At 38.2% G+C, this 26,971-nt stretch overlaps 1 protein-coding gene and 1 long non-coding RNA gene across 3 annotated transcripts; one reads left to right on the top strand and one right to left on the bottom strand.

Moving 5' to 3' along the window:
- Nucleotides 1-51: 51 nt before the first annotated feature.
- Nucleotides 52-26,971, bottom strand: Moe (moesin). Of its 2 annotated transcripts, XM_033486440.2 has the most exons (9): nt 26,732-26,971; nt 26,379-26,558; nt 7,007-7,129; nt 5,585-5,857; nt 5,162-5,491; nt 4,840-5,082; nt 4,490-4,665; nt 4,044-4,266; nt 52-3,850 (listed from the first exon to the last, which is right to left on the bottom strand). In XM_033486440.2, exons 1-9 carry the CDS (start codon nt 26,750-26,752, stop codon nt 3,686-3,688), a joined length of 1,734 nt encoding a protein of 577 aa, XP_033342331.1. In that variant the 5' UTR covers nt 26,753-26,971; the 3' UTR covers nt 52-3,685. The 2 variants fall into 2 exon arrangements, with proteins under 2 accessions (XP_033342331.1, XP_076375024.1); XM_076518909.1 differs by lacking the exons at nt 26,379-26,558; nt 26,732-26,971 and adding an exon at nt 13,663-13,695.
- Nucleotides 18,502-19,823, top strand: LOC143258830 (uncharacterized). The gene is made up of 2 exons (XR_013032722.1): nt 18,502-18,620; nt 19,310-19,823. It is a non-coding gene; the product is annotated as an uncharacterized LOC143258830 (long non-coding RNA).

Below are 26,971 nucleotides of genomic sequence, written 5' to 3'. Positions count from 1 at the left end.
AATATGTGTTTGCGTTAGCGTGTTTGGTGTAATAATAATATACTTCACACGTATGATATGATCGTTTTATTAAAGTAAAATACAAGTGATTCTTTTTATATATCCTCGCACCCAACAAGTAATATTATCCTTCAATAAAATACAATGTCTATGCGTCTCCGTGATCGTACCTTGTGTGTAGCATGTAGCATGTAGCATGTGTTCATATGTGGTATGATCAAAATAGAACTTTTGGTCGTTTTTTAATAACTTCACGACAAAATGTCCATGGTCTTCGAAAATTACAAGAATGTTTTGTTTTATTTTTTTTTTTTGGAGAAATAGAAATGTATTTTCTCGTCTACCTTACTTTAACACGCTTGGATATGTAGTGACGGAAAAATCGTAGCACCGTGATACGATGAAGGCGATGCGCACCACAGATTTACAATGGTGATCACAAGAAATTTTGAAATTTCTATTTTTAATAATCCCCGTTAACTAATTTAGTTACAGTCATATAATGCTATAATATAACATAAATACATCCCGCTCGCATTAAATGTTCTGCTAATAGGAAAGTAAATGTGAAATCATAAATGTTTGTATATTTGATGGCAGCATATTTAATCCTCAATTATAGTATATTGTGTTATATTATAGTATACTTAATATACACAGTAATTTAGTCTAATTTAAAGATACTTTATGCAAAAGAAAAGCAGAAACAAGCTAAACTTATTACTATTGAGAAACTCCTTTAGTTTGTTTTAATGCAAACAAGTGCACATATAGTGTATTCATTGATTTTTGTATAGTTTTAATGAAATCATAATCTAATTTAATTCGTCTAAATCAATACACAGATTAATATTGTCTGCAATTCTACTGTCACAGTATGTATTTTCCTTTTGATTAAGTATTCCACTTTGATATAAAGAATTTTCTTTTGACCACCACTGTAAGTGTAAATCAATTATTATTAATAACCCTATGAAGGTATTATAATACCAATTTACACATATGATATTTTAAGTCCAAAATTTTAGCATATGATAATTTACATATTTACAGATATTACACAGTAGTAAAATATTAAAAAATATATCTTTTACCTTCATAAGGAATATCGTTTATGGACAGCACTACGTTCTAGCTGTTTGCAATTTTCTTGAATATGATTGAGTGGAGTATAACAGACAAACCGTGTCATTTTCCAGACAGTCATGTAAGTAAATTTCTGATATAAAAATTTCAGATACAAAGGTTATTTTTAATTTCTACGTTTTTAATCCTGACGTAGTTTAAGGACATTTTACAAAAATTTTTTGGAATGTCTGAAAAGTTTTCACCAAGCGCTTTATACGGGTAGAGTGGCTTTTATGAAACTGGTATTATTAGTCTACATCCTTGGATATTAAACTTGAACTGAAAATGTATGAAATATTTAAGCATTTTTTATGCACATTCAATAAGTACAAATAGGCGACTATAAAATGCTTTTTTTCATTTTAATATTATTTCAGTAATAATAATAATAATATTAATATTAATATTAATAATAATAACGCTACTAGATTGTAAATATTAATACAATAATAATATAACACTACTAATTTGTAAATTATAGTATTAAATATAATATATATTCAAAATATATCTATCCTTAATGTTTCCTGTACTTTCCCCTCGTGTTTATTGTAACATGTGATGATGTTAATATATCAATGATCAGATACTTTTTTATTCTACTCTTTCTTATTATCGCTCCTACTTTATCATTTACGCTTCGTTTGCATTCCGTCGAAAAGTTGACAGTATATGAAGATTATCAAAACTTTTGCACACTTTTTCATCTTTTTTCCATTTTTTTTAAGAAAGAGAATTGTTTAAAAATCCTTATAGCATAGCAGATTGCTACATATTATACACTTTTTAACATTCAATTCATAACATTCTATATATTATTCACTTTTCAACAAGTTTTTTAGTTGTGTTAATTTAAGTTATTTAAGTACGTAATTTTTTATTCGTATACAGTGTGTCTCGCAAAATTGTAATAGTATAAAAAAAAAAGAAAATACTTTCAGCTTTTTTGTATTTTGAGTTATTTTCATATTCCTGGCGGTATAATAGCAGTTACAAAGTGCACCCAAATGAACAACAAGTCTCTAATATCATTCTATTTGACATCATACAATTCGTGCTTATAATTACATTCAATTAAGCGAGACATTCTGCATATGCATACGAACGGAAAAGAAGCATCACGAAATTTAATGAAATATTCTTGAAATGATTTTTGAAAAATCACTTGTTTATCAGAAATAGCTACTAGCAGTCTCAAATGTTAATTCAGTGCATATGTTCATGGTCTATAGTCTGGCTGATAGGAATACCACAGACTCATTTCATGAAGTATTACAACCATGGCAAATGTTTTATTCAAATTTTTAAACATATTTTTTTAACGTAGCGGATACCGTCAATGTATACTATATATATCATAGTAAACGTAAGTAATTATAATAAATCAAATATGTTACAGTAATTAACAATCGGACGATGGACTATCTGACAAACTTGTGAAAGCACGATTTTCTCTATAAAATCTGTGAGTCTTTGCAATGACTATACAAGGCATAATACGTAGGATGTACTTCTCCGAGATTACTAACTTCCTTGTCGCTTTAACATAAACACGTGACGAACGGTCTCAAGCAACGAAGAAGTGAGCGTCTTACACCTACAGTAAGGTACCAAATGCACTCGAGCATCATCGTCCGAATGGTAAAAATATCTGTATCTCAAAAGTTAATAAACTTTGATGGTATATTCGTAAAGCGATATGTACTAGTTTCCGGGTGCAGAATACAACAGTAAATTTGGTGACGCTACTCTGGTGTCATTCTGTATAGAAAACTGTCGCTTTTACATTATTTTAGGCCAATGTACGTAGTTACTTGTAACCCACTAGGGAGTAAATACTGAACACTCGATGTCGTCTGAACATATTACATCTTCTATTGCTTCTATTCTAAATACTGTAAATGGTACAATAACGAATTAGAATCGAAGTGGTAAATACGTATAAGCGACCGCTATTGACAAAAATAATTCTCTGATGACACATATTACAACAATACGAAAAATTTCTTGGTACAAATCCTTATCAAGGACGGAGAATACGCAACGACGTGATAAGAACCGCGACAAAAAGGTAACCAGCAAACAAACTGTCAACGTATGTATGTGCGGCATTTCGCTCGGTGACCGACAGTATGTAATACTTTGACAAAAAAAAATACTGGCGCGCCGGTGTTTAAAAGTTCTTGGAAAAATAAAATAATATTCACAAACCACGGTAACATATTTTCTTGTTATTTTAGCAGAAAAAAAGGGAAGAGAAGAAAAAACAACATTAGCTAACAATATAGTTAAAAATAACGAAGTTATCATCATGAAGTATCGTTAATATTAATATTTAAATATTCTCCAGCTAAAACAGCAAGAAAACGTGATGAAAAATATATATAAACATTTATTTTCGCGAGAAACTGCTCAATTATGTGGAAGTATACATGGAAGACGGCACGTTTTTCATGTACATGGTATAATAATTATACTGAGTTCATAAAAGATGGAACAGCATTTTCCCGGCAGGATGAAATGGTCAGGCAGGCATGTAGGCAAACGAGTATATAATTTACATGTTTTCAAATTGATCGACACGACGCTTAGTATTGCCTTTGCGAATTTCACGTAGAGTTTTGTATTTGTCACGACCTTGACGCACGTTTTCCCTGTGAATTTTATCCATAACGGTTTCCTTCGACTCATCGCGTGATTGCGCAAGATCCTTCTTTAGAGCCTGAAACAAGTTGTTGGATTAGAATACATGTACAACAGACTAATAAATAGACTCTTTTTAACTCTGTTAAAGTGATGAAAATTTTCTATTCCATCTATTGCAAGCTATATTTTCCTTTTCTTCTTCTATTCTACTACTTCTTTCAATTTGTATCCGTTTTCAACATCTCTAATAAAAATTTTAGAAAAAATACCTTAAGTTGATCATGAAGACGCTCATTTCTTTCTGCTAAGGTGCGCCGTTCTTCAACCGGGTCAATTATTGATTCGTCAGTTGCAAGATCCTTAGTAACGTCACCGTGAGTAATATAATCATATTCGCCATCTTCTTCGCCTTCCTCATTTTCTTCAACATGATGATGATGCGGTGTTGCACTACTATTCTGATATGCTCTATCGGCTTCTTCTTGTCTCAATCTATTTGACAAAGGCATCCAGTTAAAATTCAATGATCATTAGTAGACTGCGGATTTTTATGCAGAATAAAAATGATTTACATTAAATGTAAAATACGTGAGCTACATAGACATTTCTTCCATTCTTTAATTATTTTATTCGGTTGAAAATAACGTTAGATAGTTAGTGCCGAAATTCACGCGATTAGAAATAAAAGGAAATGAAAACAAAGTATTCCTCATACTTGGCTGCTTCAAATTCCTCCTGTAGTCTTCTTGCTTCTGCATCCTTCGCCTCAACTTCGGACTGAATGCGTTGCACCTCTTCTTGTTTGGCTCTTATTTCTTGTTCGAGCTTGGCACGCTCTGCAGCCTCCATTTCATGTGAAAGTTCAAGTTTCTCCATCATAGCTGTCAGTTCCTGCAGACAAAAATAGACGATTGTTTACGTTCGAATATTGCAACTTATTTGAATAAGGAGAGATCTACAAAACGCATTTTTTAAATTATAGGTTCACAGATAAAAATGTTGAAGAACATAAGTTTTTTATTTTTTTTTTGTCATTCCAATTAATAATAATAGATTATCGCTTACCTTCTGACGATGTTCTAATTCTTCTTTGGCAGCTTGTAATTGTTTCAGCTGTTCTTCCAAACGTCGAATCATTTCCTGTGCCTCGTTCAGTTCGGCTTGCCGCCTATCCATTTCTTCCGCCATATTTCTAAGTCTTTCTTCGTATTCTTGTTGCTTCTTTTCTGCGCGTTCCCTCGCAGCTATCTCCAATTGCAACTTTTCTCTCTGTTGCTGCTTCGCAATCTTTTCTTCCTTTGCTTGAGCCTGAGCATTGTAAATAAATTTCGTTGTTATCGACAGATTTGTGTTATAAAAATAGCACGGGACACAAACTGAAACACACCTTCATTTGCTGAACGTCGATCGTATCCGGTCTGCGTCTACGCATGTAGAGTTCATGATTTCCCATGCACAGTGCTAGAATTCGTTTATTAATCTTAACTCTAGTCGCGAAAAATACGAAATCCGGTGCTTTCTTGTCGATCGGCTTAATTATAAACTTCTTGTCGTTGAACGAGATATTTCGGATCTCGGACCATGGGAAACCAATTTTTGGAGTTAGCTTATCGTCCTTCTCGTATATGTTCAAACCCAATGCGTCAACACCTAACCAGAGATCCGTACCCTTTTTGTTACGAATTTCAAAATAATTCACTCCGTACATTTCTAAATCCTAGACATAAACAAATATATGCGATCGCGTTAATATTAAGACAGATACGATTTGATGATCTTTTGACAGATAAAATATTATATGTATCGTTACCTGAGCGATTTTTAAATATTCCATCATAGCATCCTCGCGTAACATACCGCGGTGTTCCTGCCACCAATTAGTGATGGAACTTTCCCATTCCTCTTTGCTCATCTTGTGTTGGTCCACAACACGTTGCGGCAGTAAACGATCATTTACTAGGAAACCAGCGATATGCGTGCCTTTTTGGAAATCCCCGTGTCTTGCTTGGACTGCGTAAGAAGCTAACAGTACAGATGTTTCGGGAGGACAATATATTTCGTCCGTAAGGATTGCATTTTTTACCTAAAACGCATGAAAAATAAATGTTCAGTCTCCTTTCTCATTCTGTGTATTTTAATTATCGATAAGTAATGAGAAGTGACACGTGCAATAACACTTCTCTAACTTTTCGCACTACAATAGGACACAAAATGAATTGAATAATAATGTGCTGTTATGAACTCAGCCTTGTTGAGCCATAACGCAATTCTATTACCAATAGCGAGTAGTTGGATAATAGACCGTCAATTTCTCATAATCTTCCTTAAACCTCTTACCGAATGTAATAGATACCATACGATATACATAGTGTTACTGAATTATTATCAAAAAGCGCTATCATATTTTAATTCTCGAAGCTCTAATATCTCTTCTAGTAGCTCTAATAGCTCCAATCTTCTTTCGTTTATAGATTAGTTTTCCTTCTAGCTGGTGGTTTTGTAAATCTATAAATATTTTCATACACTTTGCGAATTTCTAATTCTATTTACTAAATTTCTGTGGTAAAAATCATGACAAGGTTGCACACAAGCTTCTCACTTTAATCTCACTAATTTTGCTTCCCAGTAATAATCATAACGAAGTTGTCAGAGATATTACAAACCGAGTACATACATTTACCGAAACCGCTTTAATTATACATTGGTAACTTTTTTACATACACTTGCCCCGACTATACACCGATTCTCGCCCTCTATAAATATTGCACTTTACTCATTTCCATACAATAAAAAAAAAACCTACTAAACTTCACTCAAAATATCAGTTTGATCTACTTCTCTGTTGTACACGTACGTTTCGAAACGACGTTCAAATCTCACGGCAAATCGAGGACAGAAATAGTTTCTTTCGTTCAAACGACTTTTCCAGTTTATCTCTTCCCTTTATCTAATTGTTTGAGCATTACCCAATATCGTTTCGTCCACGGTTTTCGCCGTGGTGTTTACATTACTTACGAGACCGTTGTCTCGGTGCCGCGAATTACAAGTTCTCACAAGTTTCCATGCATCGTTTCTCGCATCGTTCTCGGTTAAGTTCGAGCCAGGATCGTCCGGTTGGGAATTAGATTTCGTTCGATCCGTTCGTATTACGTTCACAAACCCCCGATTCCGCTGCGCGCGAAAAAAGAAGGAAGCGACGATCGACAAACTGTTTTTTTTGTGTGTTCCAAACCTGAAGATAGAAAAGCCGCAGCGTAATATCCTGGATCAATTCCTCCGCGACATCCTCGGGATAGAACTTCGCACGGAATTTGAACTGCAACGGAGTCTCCTTCTTGACTTCTTGGTTCATGACCTGGATACATTTCAGAATCGGAATTAACATGCGGCCGCAGAAAAAGTAACGGGCGTACTTAAAAATCGATTCGAAATTAAGTAACAAAAATCACTCCATCGTTTATTAAAAGCATGCAAAGTGGTCTCATCGATACGCACGATGGAATAATTTGCAGGTGCATGCAAAACGGTAAAAATAAAACGTTGATGACATAATTCGTCCGGCGGGTGATCCGCGACGACACGATCGACGAATTTTGTTGTGTTATCGGCGAAAATGTCGTATCGCTGATGATAATGTTTGTCCGCCGAATGGATTTCAATATTTACAACTGAAAAATGTTTTATTATTAGCGGATGAGGCTACAGCCGACGATCGAATGGAATCGTTATCGATGGATTTTCTCGTCGTGTTAAAAGGATGATGACGTACCGCGGTAACGTTCAATCGTTGCCGTTGAATTGATACGATTGATGCGCCGATTATCCGGAATTTTGATAAAAAAAGAAAAAATAACAGCGATATTCGCGTCTAAATCGCGACCGTTTCCAAGGATTGGATTAAATGTATGCGTATGGATGGTACATGGATGCGATTCGTTTCGGTTGTAAAGAAGTATTACTTTTATTCGAGCACGCGATTCTCTGACAAAGGGTTAAATTCGAAATATCGAAAAAACAAGGGCGGTGGTGGAAAGCTCTTCGAAAACTGTTCATTCCGATTCGTTTCTGCGATTTAGAACGACTTTCGAAGGAGAAGATAATAATTTCACGAATGAAATCGTTCAACCTATTCGTTTGTATAAAATTTGTTTAGTAATTAACGTTCCTTTGGTATAGAAGATACACGATGTCCATACATCTACATTTTGAGCAACAATTAACATGGATAAGCTTTACATAATCCCGAAATACGCTATCTAAAGATTAACGACAATCCTCTTGCAAGATCTTCAACATTGTTCTCGCACTTTCTTATCGAGGCGTTAATCTCCACCGAAAGGTTTCTAATTTAAGAAACGGAATACATATGTGTGTGTGTGTGTATATATTTGTACAGGGTAATGGCGCCGATTGCTGCGGGACGACCAATTGCTGTGGCCTTTGGTTTCTTTTACATTATAATCGACGAATATATATAACACAAATTTATTCGTTCAAAAATTTAATACGTCTTATTCGATAAATATACAGTAAATTATGCCGGATAACAAACAGAAGCCGCAGCAATTGACCGCCCCACGGTAACCGGCTCTACTATCCTATAAGTCGTTCGTTTTTGTTTGTTTCTTTTTTCGAGTTCCATGAGACCTCGTCGGCTGATTTGTACGCGAATTAAACAATTCGTAATTTAAAAAATCGATATCGAAGCAATGAAACGCCTACTCGACCAAATACCCGGCGAGAGTTCAAGACCGATCGCGAACTTTCTCAAACTTTTACTTCAAACGCTTATACTTTCACACTTCACCAAATGCGAACCTCGTTTTACTTGAGTACGCTATATCTATCGGTACTGAAGATCAGCGACGGTGACAAAAATTATACGGGCGCCGTTCGAGCTCCTCATTGTTTCATTAAAAATAGATAATTTAACGAATATATTAAAGCTACCAGAACATCGTTGGCTCGAATATATTCGCGACTAACGCGATTATTGTATCGACCAGTAAAGTATGTTGCTATAGAAAATTCAACTCGCAAACTAATCAAGATTTAGACAGCCGGCGCACAGTGTGAAACTCTGTTGCGAGACTCGCCGGTTCGAAAATGATCGATAAAAACTGCTGGTAAGGCTGTAAATTCATCTTTTTGTCGCGCAATATCTCATGCAATCGGATCGAACATAGTTTTTGCACCCATACGAAGTTTTATAGACCGTGATAGATTATAAATTATCAAGATGACTGAATAAACAGCAAAATGACGAGCGAGTTGAATATACTCGATGAACTTTATCCTGTCGCAAACGCTTTATATAAGGCGCCGTTTATTTCAATCCGATGGCTTCGAGGAATATTTTTCAATATCTTTGGCAACAATCGTACACCGGATCATCCAAATTCCTTTAAATATAACGGACATCCTCTACAGATATTACCTCATCGTGGAGCTAAGTTGATTCAATTTTGATTAGCTCGAACGTAATTTCAGACGATTCGAAAGAATTCGCTTGCCTGCGCAAACTACGATCGGATAGAACTGTGTTGGAACTACGTACAGAATCATAATTCACGCGTACAAATGTTATGTAATATTATATAACATAATATATAATATTATAAAAATATTATCGCGTACTTCTGGACAATCGACGAGTAACAATCACAATCTCCGAATTTGCTAATTCGATCAGACGAATATCCAAAAAATGAACGATAAATCATCGGCTCTCGCGCTGCTATTTCAGCATTGTACGCAATAATCTCCTGCGTATATTTTTATGAAAATCTTTTGTTCGTGCGCTTTAATAACATCTGCAAGCTAATTCTGAATCGCGTACTGATCTCCAGTAATTCTATACCCGTGACACGTGTTCAAGTGAACGGGGAACCACATCCACCAGCACGGAAGTGTCAATCTGAACTCTGGACATGGTCGCCTTGACCGCGACTGACATCTCGGTTCAACACCGGTAACACGTTTTTCATAACATTATTGATACCTGTGCACGGTTGCATAATCCCACGGACACACCAGGCCAACGATTAAAACAGAACTGAAACTCATGATGGATGAGGGGAGGGCGCGGCGCAAAGGGGAAGGAGCGGCGTACGGACACTGCAGATGCAGCGAGCGTGCGAATTTTATAAGACACGTTGATGGACAGTGTTACTCTTGGCTCGTTCCATCTGACACGTGCCTCGTTAATTGCAGGTGAATGTTCAAATCGATTAAGCTACTTCCCCGGCACGCTGTGCTCTTCGACAGAAGTGTGTAACGATGGTTGATAGGGCGAACAACGACAGAGAAATACAGTAATGTCTCTCCAATTGACGCCCAGATTTCGCACAAAAATGGACAATTTGGGAAGAGGAGATACGATTGTTCGAGCCTTGCGGTTTATTTTTACAGTTATAAATTGTCCACAATTATAAAAACGAGCCGCAAGGCTCGAACAATCGTATCTCCTCTTCCCAAATTATCCATTTTAGTGGACAATCTGAGCGTCAGTAAGGGAGACATTACTGTACCCTTCTCCAAAGTACAGTGAGTTCTCCCTAATTTTCCTTCAGCTTGTAAGCAAAAAGTGGAAAATTTCAGAAGAGGAGATACGATTGTTCGAGCCTTGCGGTTTATTTTTACAGTTATGAATTGTTCACAATTATAAAAACGAGCCGCAAGGCTCGAACAATCGTATCTCCTCTTCCCAAATTATCCATTTTAGTGGACAATCTGAGCGTCAGTAAGGGAGACATTACTGTACCCTTCTCCAAAGTACAGTGAGTTCTCCCTAATTTTCCTTCAGCTTGTAAGCAAAAAGTGGAAAATTTCAGAAGAGGAGATACGATTGTTCGAGCCTTGCGGTTTATTTTTACAGTTATAAATTGTCTACAATTATAAAAACGAGCCGCAAGGCTCGAATAATCGTATCTCCTCTTCCCAAATTATCCATTTTAGTGGACAATCTGAGCGTCAGTAAGGGAGACATATTACTGTACCCTTCTCCAAAGTACAGTGAGTTCTCCCTAATTTTCCTTCAGCTTGTAAGCAAAAAGTGGAAAATTTCAGAAGAGAAGATTATTCGAGCCTCGCGGTACAATTTTTATAGTCGCCGATTGTCAACGATTATAAAAACAAGGTCTTAACTCTCCTTCCCAAATTGTCGATTTTTGTTTACAAGTTGAAGAAAAATTGGGAGAATTTACTATAATGTCCATGACATTGCTGGCCAAAGCGTCGTACAGAGTTTTCCGTGATTGAATAATTCCCGGTAAAAGCGAGCGTATAATTTGTAATAGTTGAAAAATGAGAAATTTGAAAGTCGTCTCGACTGGTTTCATAGTTCTTAATCGTAGAAAGACCAACGGAGAAACTAGGAAACAAACGGGTGAAAAGATTACAGTGTGGCAGAACTTGTTTGTTTGTTTGAGCTAGAATATTAATGAACAGTTTCCGGCATAATAAAGCTGTACAAAAAGCCGTCTTAAATAAATAGTTATTTACATAGATGAGTTGCACAGCCTTGAGGCTCGCTTGTTAGTCTTGCTAGGATTTTTGTCCAAGGTTGTGGATGTATGATATGATACAAAAAGAAAGAGAAAAAGGAAGGTAGAAAAACAATGTACACATATGTACACCATTCAGTGAAACGCCACGGTCTTATGAACGATTTAGCTGATATTTGGCGAACGCCTCGACAGTACCATAATTTTCGTTGCGTTCCGACGCTTGTAGTCTCTCTTTGTGGAAAGAGAGGGTACACCCGAAGATATGTATCTTCTTCCAAGGCTCAGATTTTAGTTGCAAACAAGGTCTCCGAAGCAGAACAATTACGAACGAGAAAATATTTTGTTTATTTCTTGACGTCTCCGCGTTTATCATAACTTGATGACATAACGTTTAATAAAATGTTGCGGTCGAACAAGATAGTATAAGAACTTAGCAGATAAGAACGATTAAATTCTTATTTACCAAGCTGTGTTCCGAATAATTATCGTCGGATGCACAATGTATGCAAAACATATTTTTTAATTTAAGAGCTGAAATCGAATACATACATCTAACAAAAGTGTTCGCGATTTTTTGATAGTAAACGAATTTTTCTAGATCGGGACAGATTCTGTTTCAGGTCGGAGTCAACCAAAGCGATCGGTGGCTTTGATGTAAAATGATCGAGTAATGTTGTGAAGTTTTATGGCAACGCAAAAGGAAAAATTGTAGATGTTTGGTTTCAAACTCGTGAGGATCAGCGAATGCTAACTAAAGATTTAACCAATTCTTTTGTCGAACAGAAATTGTTGTATCTAAAATAGGCGCATGGTGAGAAGCGGTGATCGCAGTGATCGATTTGGACTACAGTAATGTCTCTCTAATTGACGCCCAGATTGCGCACTAAAATGGGCAATTTGGGAAGAGAGGAGATACGATTATTCGAGGCTTGCGGTTTATTGTTATAGTTATAAATTGTCCACATTTATAAAAGCGAGCCGCAAGGCTCGAACAATCGTATCTCCTCTCGCCCAAATTGTCCATTTTAGTGGACAAACTGAGCGTCAGTAAGGGAGACATTACAGTATTGCGAGCGCCAAGATATTCATCCTCGACTGACAATTAGCTTCGAATTCTCTAATGAACAACATTGGCCAGTCAATGATACGGTTTGTTCGTTTGTTTCCCGCAGAATTTTTTGAATGGGTGAGAAATTGAAAATTTTCTACGATACGAGCGAAATTCTTCACGAGATCGTTTCGTAACGTAACGCGTTAACATCGGTTAGTACGAAATACTAAAAAAAAAATACACATTTCTTTTTATTATTTTATTAACAAGCCACTCGAATCACGCAACAAATGAATAACAAATTCGATGATAAAAATTACGTGGAAATAGTAATTCAAGTTTCAAGGCAGAGGTTTCGGCTGTTTTCATTCGGTTCACACACCAAATAAATAACAGACTCGCTGTTACTTGTTATTGATTTTAAGAAGAGAAAAATTACGTGGGAACGGTACATAGTTCGTTTCAAGGCAGAAGTTTCGGTTTTAGTTCGAGGATTTAGATCCGGACGCTGCACGGCGGTCTGGAAATTCGCTTTCTGTGAATAAACTTATTTCAGCTTTGTTTCAAGGTTTAAAATGCATCGTTGAATTCGTCTCGAAACTATGTTATTCGCAATCAAGAAATCGGGGTGGCCATTATTTTTTATTGAACGAAATTTTTTCACAAGTTTTTATATTTTAATTTGTAGGGGAAAAAAGCGAATACTGGCCAACTTTTATTGCAAAGATCTTTTTGCCAAATCATCGGAAATGCTTGAAAAATTGTTGTTTGTTTTGAAATTGAATACAAGCGTTCAGCGACGAGCGCGCTTATCGCTCGACTGCTTACCCAGGCGACGAGATAGTGTTGGCATCTATTTCTTAAAATTATTCTACACGCGAAGGTTGCAAGAGGTTGCACTTAAACTTGACATCATCTTCTCAGCAATTGTTTAAACTTTCGTACAAAAAAAGATCGTACACGTACAACTCTTTATAGTTTTTTTTTTTTAATTCTTCTCAAAGTTTGATTTCTTCTAAATTCGATGCTGTTTGTTTATGAATCGAAGAGTGATTCGAACTAGTTTCAATACCTCAACCGCACCGGTTACTGTACAAAACCATCATTAGAACTGTTTTCTAATATTCTATAATTGCGGTGTAAAACGTTTACTTTCACTTGAAATTTTGTGATACTTGTATTTTGGATTTGGGACTTGTTCGATACGTTAAACTTAAAAAAATCGAATTCCGGCCGCAGAAAGCGAATTTTCAGGCCACTGTGGAGCTGGGGCAATAATATTTCTCGATTCACGTCTACGGGTTAGAGAATTTGTAATTACGGTCTTACGTGCCAGAATTTTCGAAGGCCGGACGCAACCACCTGCAATTATTTGCCAATGCCGTCACAATACTGCTTTCGCTTTGGTTTTTTACGATCATACTACGTCGAAAATGAGACTGACGGGGGAACGGTTTTGAATCACGCAAACGTGATCTGCGCCGGCAATTATTCGAAATCGTTCGACCGAACGAATTTGTCTCGACGATCGTTCGAAAAGAAAAAACCGTCCCAAATCAATTCATTATCGACGACGTATCGATATCGTTTCGTGTTTTATTATTATCATTGAAAAATGCCATTTACCCAGAGGATACGAACGCGCGGAATTTCGTTGTTCCTTTTGAAACACGGCGATACCAATTCGTGTTTCAATCGTGAAATAATATTACAGATTAAATCGCGGCTTTAATAACACGTCGTTCTATCGTAGATAAATGAATCGCACGGTGCAAGCATGCTCCAAGGACATCGATAATTCGTGCCGATTGCGAATAGAACATGAAATTAGAACAACGTAGTTACGACCGTTTCTTAACGCTCGGACGGCCGAGCTCGGGTCCGCTTGGACCCTGGATTGTACGCGTCGTTCGACCACGTGGTTTCTGACAATTAATTTGGAGACAACAAAATTGACAAATAAAAATGGAAAGCTGCCGACGCTTTGTTCGCCGAAAATATATTAAATATATCACGAATAAAACTGTTTTCTACGTTGAACGATTTTTTAAAAATTCCTGAACTGTTGGACGTTCAATTTTGAAACGACACTGTCGGAGAACCGTCGGCGTACAAAGCGTTGATCGGCCTGAAAACTAACTACTCTATCGATAATTGAATCGTCCAATATTTTTGCCAGCAAACGTCGCGGTTCCAATAAACGTGAGGCTATGAATTTCCTGATCCGAGTTCGTTTTCATTCCACGGTATGTATTCTATGTCGACCGACAAGATTGTTGTAACGTTGCTTCACGTACAGAGCCTCTTTTATATACATTATTCAAAACAGAACACCGCGTTATCGTAAAACGTGCTGAAACAACGTAAAGTGTCAGGAATTTAAGTACGTGTGCAAACGGCTCATTAAGCTGATTTGACACGTGGCTACTTACCCAAGGGAGAAGAACGGAAATGCTAAAAGTGTGTTAGTGTTAAAGCATTGCGAACAGGTTGTTTAAAATACGTTAAATTAAAGTGAACTGTTCATGTTATGCAAAATGAAAAAAAGAAAACGAGAAAAAAAAGACAGTCGAATGAAACGATCAACAAAGTGATTTAGTTTCGACGATATTTCCAGAAAAATATCTTTATTAAATTTCAACACATTTTATAAATTTAGATAGAGATTTCTAAATATTACAGTGCCGACAGAGAAATTGCGTGGATCGATCTATCGACGAATCGATATCGCTGAACAAGCAAAGTGACGTGTGCTAATATTAACGGTGCCAAATAGCGGGAATGTGTAACTGTACGTGCTATAGTAATTAGAAGAAGAATAATAAAGAAATGGTGCAACGCATCTTTCGCGAGTAATCGTCGATAGTTGCCACATAGTTTCCCAACGCACAGGCCGAGGAGATCCAGGAAACGTTAAGATTTCAATTTCGAAAAGACGCCTGTAACTCAAAATCCCCGCGGTTCCTCGCGTTGAGAAATATCGGTAGCAAAATCGTGGTGAACGCTTTCTCCAAAAAGAGCGCCGTAACAAGCACGTGCTAACACTTTTGTCGTAAAAGCTTAACGACACAAATTGAGCATATCCTTCCCGCGAAGTGCCATCAAGAGAAAGAGAATCGTCCAGACACATTCATGATTTCACTTACGAAATCGTCACCGTTAATACGCGTGAAATGAGAAAGATAAACTTGTATCAAATTTAAACAATGATAGCTTTAGCATACGAAACTCGGCTGAAACGAAACAATTATTTATCGCAATCTCTTTGCCACGGATGACTTTGCCAGCTGTAAAATCATCAGGCTAGATTTTCTCATGTGAAACGTTTAGTTCTCGACTTATAGATAATACCTGCGACACTATAGCATACCATAACTTGTCGAGAGATATCGATTTATCAAGTCGCGTGGTTCTCGTGCGAGCAACAACTTGTCGTAGCGCATTTTCTCGAGCATCTTCTTCGGCGAAGACGTTCTTTTATAATGTGTCAATGAATCAACCACTTTGTTGTCGTTCCTTAACACTGTTCTTTTTCTTTTCATTAGCAAGAATGGCGCGAGATTTTCATCGATGCAAAGAACATACAAGTATCACATTGATACAACTATGCGACTGGTAAAACTCACATGCAATGACGCATCCGCGAAAAAAAAAGAAAAGAGTACCGTTTCCATCATTCCCCGGAACATTGTTATCTAACTGCACTCGGGAAAGAGATGAAAAGACTTTTTTTTTTTCTTCGTATATTAGCAACCTTGTACTCGATATCGACTGCACAACGTGAAAACCGATAGAACGGTTTTGTTCGAACGATAATACATTTCATAGAATTTGCAACGCGTCTAATTATCCAAATCAATTTATCTTACATTAACGAAATTTTCAGGGTATCCTTCGAAACGCTGCGTACAATTAATTAAGTTTCAAATTCTTCCTGGAAGGATGTTTCATCGAATAATATTCGCGTGATTTAATGCGCAGCAGTATAGTTTTATTCGGTCCAATTAAAACTACAGGGTGCTTTATAATTATGTTAACACCCGGAAAGAAGTGATTCCTGAGATCATTCGAAGTAACTTTTTCCTTGGCGAAAATGCGATCCGCGGCTTCGTTTACGAGTTATTAAGGAAAAACGCCGACCAATGAGAGGCGAGATATGCTGGCGCTGGGCGGCCGAGCTCCAACCAGCGGTCGTCTAGCACTAGGCGAGCGAGCTCGTCTCTCATTGGTCATTGTTTTTCGTTAATAACTCGTAAACGAAGCCGCGGATCGCATTTTCGCTAAGGAAAAAGTTACTCGAAACGATCTCTTTAACCCCTTTCCGGGTGTTAACATAATTATGAAACACCCTGTATATTAGCGTTACGTATACGTTCTAAATAAAATAATCTAAATTCCTTGAATTGTGATTCTTAGAAGTGCCGCGGCGTTCTGTCTCAGATAAAACGGTTCAAACATTTTCGACGGCCGAGGAAAGTCTGTAACCGGTGGAGGAAACGAGAAAGGAAATATGTCTCGTGCGTGCAAACGTAATATGCAGATCCCAACCTTGTAATGCAGGTCGATAGCATAAATAGCTTACACATCATCGATGAGACCGAGGAAAAAAGGATGTAGAAGGAAACATCGAAAAGACTACCTGTGGCTCTCGGTATAACGCCGGCTAATCGCTGGCGTTCTAGCATACGTTGCGTAATAATCCACAGTTCACAGGTAAGAACACCTGTATAGGTTGCTCTTCCGATTCACTGTCTGGCTGTGGGGAACATCAGTCATTTGTGAAACGTTTAATCAACGATTAGAATACAGATTTATCGAAGGACTTCCCCCCCGAGAGAGCTACCCCGCCCGCCCCGCGTGAAAATCAATTCGGAACAACGAAAGATCGGTTCGAAGTCTCGAAGTCTGCTTTCGAAGCTCTTCGCATGACCGAAACTGCTAATAATAAAGTTCATCAAGTGACTCATAGCGCATCCGGTAGTTCGATGTTGAGATATCAACTCGGCAGTTTTCTAGGAAACGAATTAAGGATCGATTAATAAATTACGGTACGGCGGCAAGGTCGCGCAACGATAAAAGGCGACTGGCATTTGGATAAAGTGAACGGTGGACGCTTTTCTCGTTTCCTTAAATGGCCTCTGCCGTAATGAGTCATCCCGCGTTATTTTCATGCAATTGACGTAACACACATGATCGGAGCCGCCTAATAAAACAACATGCCTCCGGTACAATGTGTTTCTCAGCCGACTCCGTGCGTCTCCGTTCCTTCTTTTTTTTCTCTTATTAGGCTGCAACATATGGAACGTTCGTTTCCAGCGAAACACGTACACGGTGTCCCGATAATACGCGGACCGGTGTTTCTCGTGTCGCTGCGCGCACGATGCTCGGTGTCCGAGCGAGGAAATTCTACGACGATTTCCGGAGGATATGTAAATTTGATATTTTTAAATAATAGTATAAAAATTTGTTCTCGATCGAAACAAAAAGATTGGAAATTATAGAATAAGTTTCTTAATCGAAGCACGCGTTAGGATAAAAGCAGCGAGACGTCTAAATAAATTCGGTCTTATCGTTTTTACGAAGCGACACGCCTCGGACGTCTTTAGAGCTCTATAGGTTCGGTGTTAATAGCAATTGTCGAACTCGTGCAAGAAAAAGGACAGACCGTTCAAGGCTGAACGAATCGTGGCGGTACGAACTTGAAGATCGCGAAATTATGGAGCACCGTTCAAGTTCTCGGATTCAATCGAAATAACTTGGTTCAACGTTACGTCAATAACGAAAATATTCTTACGGTCTGTTTGTCGTCTTCGCGGTGAAAACTTTCGGCGCACATTATTACGCTGTGCCAACGAATGACGTTCGAGATGATTCTGTAATCCTTCGATATAAATTAACACGGCTATCCGTGGTTGCCGGTTGATAAAAATATTTATCATTGAAATCGCGAGATTTTTCATTAATCGTTGTTCTTATATTTTCGTTATCTTTTCTTCTTCTTTTTTTGCACATCATATTAAAACTGTGCGAACCAACGACGGCTAATCCTCTCATAGGCTAATATTTCTCGCGTAATAAGACCCGCTGTCGAGTCCTTGTCGCAAGTATTAAAGTCATTGTGGATGATTGCACGATCCACTGGCGATCGTGTGGCGGCAATTGACGAAATCATTACAAACACGCCGTCTACCGATGACCGATGCGTCTCTCGGCTAATAAAAATCTTCCTGGATCGCACGACCCACCTGTACCCGTTATATCATCGCAACAACAAGTTTAACCGATTGGTAAATCGACAATCGTAAATAATATTTCATTATTATCGGATATTTCATGTTAGAAATCGGAAACCTATTAATTGTATGAATGCGACACAAAAGAAACTGCTTGCTAAATTGATTTAACTTTGGCTAGCTAGGATGTTCCAAATACAGTAATGTCTCTCTAATTGACGCTCAGATTGTGCACGAAATTGGACAATTTGGGAAGAGGAGACACGATTATTCGAGCCTTGCGGCTCGTTTTTATAGTTGTTGATAATTCGTAACTATAAAACAAGACTCGAATTAATCGTGTCTCCTCTCCCCAAATTGTCCATTTTCGTGCGCAATCTAAGCGTCAATAAGGGAGACATTACTGTGCGTACATCTTTTTTAAATTCACATCGCTGTAAAATAGGATCGTGGACGATCGAAATGCTCGGGTGAAATTAACGCTTTAGAATTTAGATAATCCTGTACATTAATTTTGCTGCCCGCGCACGAGTCGGTTCCTGTCGTTTATTTACAAACGGGTGAATCGGCAATCCATTTATAGGCTCTAACAAACTTTCAAGAAATTCATTGCTATTCCAGTTGTATCTAATCCCTTCGCCTCGGCCACCTCTCTGCCACGGCAGAGCGCGATACGGCTTCTACATTCTTAGAACGTTAAATCATACCTGACCGTCCGTGCGACACGTTATTTGTTCGTCTAGATAAAAAAGGAGAACATCGAGCATACAATGAGTAAACCTTCCGATGACTGTCGAGCAGAGATCCGAGCGGAACAACGAGAATCCGAGCACCGTGAATTTCGGCGATTCGCGCGAAATACCCTAGAAGTTCTCCTCTATACGGTTTCGAAACAACGTTCGTGCGCCGAGATCGAGCGCACTACTTCCAAAGTACAATTAACGGCATCTTCTTCTTGCGGTCGGTGTATCTACTTTGTGCAACACACGAGGGCTACGTCATCGGTATCGCTTGAAAGCGCGAAGATAATTCGCGCGAGCGAACCAACGTCTCTTTCTCTCCCTCTTCGGGACGAGCATAATTTCTGGAAGATGTTTGCACGCCGACGCCTTACTTTACGAACCATGATCAAACTGAGGCGAACCGAGGGTAAACAGACGCCGAAAAAAACACGGGCGACGAGTGCCGTTTCAAAAGACGAAACGCGAACGAAATGTGCTCCACTTCGCATGAAATAAATCTCCTTTATCTGCTCGATATTATCTTCGAATTAATTGCATTTTAATTGCACCGCTGCGCATGAATCTTTCATTTCTCCTCGGCTCGCGCTTCATTTTTTTCCCCTGATCCTAATCTGCGCCGTTTAATCATCCCCTAACACCGGTTCTTCCGTCTACTGACATTTATGTGCGCTCCGCGGTATTATTGTTATTACAAGACCGCAGAATCATACTGCTACAGACTGCAGAATTTATGCATTTATGGCAAAATATATGTATGCAGATAGAATACGAAATCTTGAAGATAATAGAACAATTTCAGTGCCGTGTCATATTATTTCCCGACATTTACATTTTTATATTATTTCCGTTTCTTAGAAACGACTTGGAACATTTTCAGTTCGCATAAAGATCCGCGGTATAGTTATGCTAAATAATCTATACGACTGAAAAAGTACAATTTCTACTTTATACAAAGAAACTATAATTTTTTTCCTTACGGCTTCCCGTACTCTCCTACACCGTAACACCAAATAACCACTAATTTATCACACATTTGAATCGCGGTTTCCTCTTTCTTTACCACTCGGGCATTTCGACGCAGAGTAAAAAAAGAAAAAGAAAAAAACGAGCACGGACGAAACGCGGTTAAATTCTCAAGACAAGTCCAACGAACGCTCGTGCAAAGTGTCATTAAAATCTGCGTGTACAAGAAGTCACAGCTTAGTCCTTTGTTATTAATTTTCACCGTAAATGCATAAAATCCTTGGTTCAGTTGTCAGTGTTGTTCTCATCGAGTTCCGCGATTCTCAAATAAATTAATTGCACCGCGATGCTGAATAAAGTTCCCTCGAATTTAACCATGACGTGTAGTACGCGAAAGGAAGTATGCTTTTATGCGTGTGTCCTGTACAGTATTGTCGCCGAGAGCGTATATGATATCCAGGATGAGTCACTCGAGTCTTCCGCCTGAAATAACGCTGACATTATCGCGAGAGGATTTGGCCCCGTATACAGAAGTAGCGTGGATTTCGATAATTTTCGACGGTCTCTCGGCCGTTCTTTCGTGCCCGAGACAAGCTAGTTTTTTCCAATGAAAAAATATCGTATCCCGCCTCCCGCCACTTACCAGGTCATCCTCGAACTCATCATCGTCGGTATCGGAGTCCGAACGACCTCTCAGCTTTCGAACTTTCTTCTTCACTTCTTTCTTCACCCGTCTCGCTATTGGGTTTTCCTGCTGCATGTACAGTCGTGTTCGGTCGTTAAAAGGAGAAGGCTACCAAACTCTAGCAACTAACCTAACCGGATGCAAGCTGGCTGTACTGGCTGAGATATCGCCTAGTGGTTTGTGAAATCAGCGACACATTTGTCTAAGCACGATCGGTACCGTTTTATCGAGCGATAGGTCGTCAAAGAAATACAGGGTGTCCCAAAAATGTCTCGCAATCCGGAAGTGGCGGGTTCCTCGGGTCATTTGAAGCAACTTTTTCCTTTAGAAAAATTTTCTCCGAGGCACCGTTAACGAGTTATTAACGAAAAACAGCGACCAATGAGAGGCGAGCTCACTGGCGCGAGACGACCGAGCCAATGAGCGGAACCGGGCTTCGTACGCTGGTTAGCTGGGCCGCCTCGCGTCAGCCTTACTCGATTCTCATTGGTCACTGTTTTTCGTTGATAACTCGTTAACGGTGCCTCGGAGAACATTTTTGTAAAGGAAGAAGTTGCTTCAAACGATCCGAGGAACCCGCCATTTCCGGACTGCGAGACAGTTTTTGGGACACCCTGTATATGCACATGCATGCATACGTATACATATGTATGCGCGTGTACCCCGCGGACGAGCGCGCAATATCATTGCGCTGCCGTTGCACGTCTCGGCATAGAAAGTTTACGTCGAGCTGGAATCGCGATTCGTGTTCAAGCGGTCAATGAAAGTCCTTGCGCCACAATATGATTCACCTGCTGAAGTTCTATGCCAGCAAAAACCTTCGTGTACGTATACTACGCCGCTTATCAGCGGCCATCTTACTGTAGCGCAGACCTTTGTTCAAGGTGACCTACTTGAAAGCGATCATGGAACTATTGGACTTTCTTCGGGTTTCATGAAAACATTGTTTCGGATCGAAGTTGAATTATTCGCTAGCGTGATCGCTGCCGAGGCTCGACCAATCTGGACTTTCCGCTCCGGCGGTTTTGATAATCTATTATCGGAATAATATGCTATGTATTTCTAGAGTACCTATATGTATATTGCATATTGTTTCTCTTGCGTTCACAATTAGAACCGTCGCAGTTGGAAGTCGCTTTATCGTTTCAAGAAATGTGAATTGACCTTCTTTGTCTTCGAACGTGTGTGTTGGTCGCTACTGTACCGTTCAAATCAATACAGTAATGTCTCCCTAACTGACGCTCAGATTGTCCACAAAAATGGACAATTTGGGAAGAGGTGACACGATTATTCGAGCCTTGCGGTTCGTTTTTATAGTTACGAATTGCCAACAACTATAAAAGACGGGCTACAAGGCTCGAATAATCGTATCTCCTCTTCCCAAATTGTCCATTTTTGTGGATCAGTTAGGGAGGCAATCTGAGCGTCAGTTAGGGAGACATTACTGTACTTCAAAACTACCCGACGCGTTCTTCTCGAACTATTTTAACGTGCATTCAGGAAAGAATTGGTTTCTCGTTCGAGAACAAAATTTACGACACTTATTATTACTGCAAGTTCCAGGAAAACAGATGCTGCGCCTCGACCGCTTCGCCGCAGCCATTTCGAAACAGGGGAATAACAAAAATTTCGTTCGCATTCGTCGAAACATGTATAAGGAAGTACTTGCTCATAGTAAATAGTTGAAGGAGCGCTAAAGACGATTTCCAACTCCTACAGTTCTCTTTACCCTTCTCTCTCTCTCTCTCTCTCTCTCTCTCTCTCTCTCTCTCTCTTTTTAATTATTATTTGTTAGTCTAGAACGTGAACCGTCGATGGCGCACGCGTTCCGAATGAAGAAAAAAAGAAATATGTAAATAAAACTATGACGTTTTTCAAATATATTTCAATAGCGTGAATCGTTAGAAATCCGACGATTACGCATAATTTATTATTGCAGCTACGCGACGCTGCGGTTTTCCTAGTGACGTACAAGCACGGCTAATGATAAGTTTTTATTTGTGAAACATGTATTGAAAACTTGCGTCATGAAATATCACGACATCGCATAAATTCAGCGTAATGATACTTCGATATTTAACCATCGTTAGATTAAGAAAAATATCAGAATACGTAACACGAACAATTCGTTAGCTAAAAACGAATAATTGTGCGAAATCGTTTCTACAGAAAAATACTTAAATAAAAGTATGTATGTACTATCAATGAGAAACGCCATTCCCAAAATTTTGTAACAATATAATATTAATTTTTGCTCGAACGTTTCTTCATGGTGATAATGGACTTCGTCACTGATAAACAATGTGTCGCTTCATTCTTTGGTCTTGGAATCTAGCGGTACGATAAAACTGGGTATAGTCTGGCCGGCCAAGTCAAGGATCAGTAGGAAACGCCAGACAGAGCGTGCCGTAAAAAAATAAGGAAGTCCAACGGAAAGGAACACCGCCGAAATTAATTAACTCTTCGTTGAAGATTTACCGTCAATCATGGTGGTCAGTAACAGCCTGACATAGCTGGGAGAGGGATCCACGGGATTTCCTGGCGAGTCGCGTGAATTCTTGCGCAAGCGCTTCATGGTTCCGATCTCGGGGCAGTCAAACTATACGTGACTATTATACAGGGTTACAAAGATAAGTTTATAGAAACAGAGACTACCAAAGCATCTTCCAGGAAAATTTTATTGAAAAATTAGACGGAACAGCGATTTCTAGAGATTTTGAAACGGTTGTTTTCGAGCTGTTGCTTCGTCCGAACCAACACGTTGGAAATTTTTCAATGAAATTTTCAGAAATTACTTGTTGGAACTATACAATGTATACTTTAACGTGATAACAATAGTTACTCGATAAAAGTACCATGATAAAATACATGATAACAATTCTAAGATGTATGTATGTCCTACTTTGATCGATGCCTAGATGAATCCGAGTCCTTTATTCGGAACATGCGCGAGGAACAAATGCGAACAGCAACAACGCGACATGCACGAATGATGATACTACTACACACGTGCAACGTCATTGGTGAGATTCGTTTCGTTCGTTGGCGAGATTTGAGCGAAACTTTTCAGTACTGACCCAGTCACTGTAATCCTCTCTCATTCATGGCAAGTTGGGAAAGAAAACAGTTTCGATCGATGAATTGTTTACGATAAATTTACTGGTTCGAGAAAGGGAATTTGAAATGTTATTCCTAGCGTTAGACGATGCACGCTTTGCCTGACATAATATTTTAGAGAACACAAATGCTGAAATTTATAATATAAAATAATAAATAAATATTATAAATCCATTAAAAATGTTCCTATGTTCGAAACGCGTCTCGATACGCTATAAATCAGAAAATGCCACGAATTCTAAGAAAAGTCTGAAGAAAGCTTCGTGCAAAGCTCATTGCCGACAATAAATCCTGCGTCTCTGGTATTCAATGAATTTAAAAAATTTCGAGCTCGATGATGTTGCATAAACGCGGTAGCATCCATGTACAATGCGCTGTTGCCGTCACGCTTGTTTTCGAGCACCGGGGTTCCGAGTTAAATGAATAACCCTTCATCATCTGCATTGTACTATATTGAATGTAATTAACATTTGCTAACTTGTTCGGTGCGTTACTTATATAAATACGGCGCACGTCATGTGCATATACATACGCACAGTTGCAGATAACATAATTACTTTATCTAATCTCTACTTCTGTTAAAACGCTGAACAAAATAAAACAAATAAAAGCTCAAACCATTTACGCAAATATCTATATCATAATTATAGTCAGGAACAAGCTATATACATACATAGTTTGTAACGTTTCTAAACAAACGTTAACACGTAAATTAGTCAATTATACGCTGAGTAAAACTTTCCCGATTTCGATGAAATTTCAAAATAAGAGTAATACCATCGAAAGGTTTTTAGATCAATTTCTGTGATCAATTTCTTTCATTTATCTTGCAACAATTTAATTGTTACGTTAGGGTAAAATCGTTTGACTAAATAAAAAAAAAAATAAACGAAAATCACAGATACGAGCAATTCGAAAAAGAGGAGAACGACAAGACAATGAAAGTACACAAGCGACTGTGTCAAGGTGAAGGCGCGTCTACATCATCCACACGGTGAAAGTAGATGGCGTATCTACCTCCTCGTAACTGTACTTCGACTGGGGTATCGAAACCCGGTACACGAAAATCGGTCGAAAGCAAATAACATCTTTGAAATGATAACGGCAATGCAAAAACAACAATTGCCTGCCTGACAAGTAACTCGTAAGATAGTTTTTTACCTTTTTAAAACAGTCACGTTCTTACGGAGTTTACGTAAATGTGCAAATTCAAGAAATTAGTTAACTATTGACGCAATGGACGCGAACATCGATTAATACAAAATACCAATTTGTATAACTTCGCGAAACATTGCACTTGTCTTGCATTCAGTAACATTTTTTAATTACATGCACACTGCAAAAAATCGTGATTTATGTTTTGTAATATTTTTATTCCGAAAGCAAGAACTGTTCGACTTTTCAAAATTTTCAAATGATACAATTTTTCAAACAGTACTTACAGATGCATACATTTATATTGTCCAAACGGAGACGCTTAGAAATCATTTCAATGTGCCTTTTTTTTATTAAAACATTGAAGACTTCTATTTTTTTTTAAATAACCGTGTGAGTCCTCAGATCCTTTCTCACAATGTGCAAGCAGTAGAAAATACGATAAATTAGAAACACCGTAATATATAGACAAATTAATGTCTGAATTTGTTTCGTCCTAAAATGTTAACCCTTGCTCTACCGGATCTACTTCGATCCAGTCGCAGGAAACTCGCTTCGACTATTTGTTACAGTAATAACCAGGCGAGAAATACAATACGTATAGTGTTTATTTTGCGAAAGTAACAACAGTTACAAAAAATAACATTTTTCTTTGCAGAAATTTTAACGGATCGGAATAGTTATATTTTTGTATTATTGAAACGAGAACCTCCTTAAGAAAAAAATAAACTTCGAGTGAAACTGAACCTAAAAGTTATTGTCCGTGTATGTAACAAATATTTAAATACAAGAAATTAACAATTTTTATTAAATCGCTAAAAAGATGTCAGTAACTGTACTCTGAATACATTGTTTAATTTGATATTTGAATGATTCAAGCTTACAATATCGAAGTGATTTGAAAACAAGTTTCATCCTAAGTTTTAAAGTTAAATATTATTCGATCTAATACTATATAAAGTCTTGATACTCTTTCCAATGTTTAGATAAAGCATACAATACTTCGGAAGCGACTACATATATGTCTAAATAAAGCGGTACGATACTTCGAAAGCGATTACAAATGCTTTTAAATCGTCAGTTTCTAGTGGTCGGGATGGTTAAATAAATTGCAGGTTAATAAATATACTCGATAACAAGTTATCCTACCTTTTTGTAGAGCTTGATCCATGTTAGATCTCCTTTACTGTCGGTGTACTGTAGCCCGAAAAACCACACCTCACGTAGTCCGATCGTTTTCACAACCTGGTCAAAGAGTTGCTTCCCGGTGGTCGTCTGCTGGATCGCGAACTCCAGTTCGGCGTCCATCGTCGTTACCCTGACGTTCATCTTTGCATGCGAAACAAGAAACGAAAATCAAAAAACTATATCACCCAGCTGCAGATCGTTTCGAACGTGTTTCACAAACTGATTTCCCAAATAAAATAGCACACTGTACAATATGATCGCAATGGAATTTCTTCGGTGATCCGTTAAAAAAAAAAATGTCGATGCACGCTTACCATTTTATTGCCAGCAACCATGGCTGCTACGTTAAACTACACGCGAATACGAACGAACGGTCGAACGAGAGATCAATTAGTTTAACACGGTATAAGGTAAGGCACGTCTATAAAGCACTCTCGGCACAAAGTGATCCTTGCGGCGCACTGGGAAGTTTCAAAATGTTAATTAAACCGATCGTTCGAACAAGATGCGACTGTTAACGTCTGCCGGTCTCGAGATGGACAATGCGCTAAGGG

This window comes from Megalopta genalis, chromosome 2 (assembly GCF_051020955.1).
Source record: "Megalopta genalis isolate 19385.01 chromosome 2, iyMegGena1_principal, whole genome shotgun sequence".
Taxonomy (NCBI): domain Eukaryota; kingdom Metazoa; phylum Arthropoda; class Insecta; order Hymenoptera; family Halictidae; genus Megalopta; species Megalopta genalis.
This window is presented reverse-complemented; position numbering and strand designations above follow the sequence as displayed.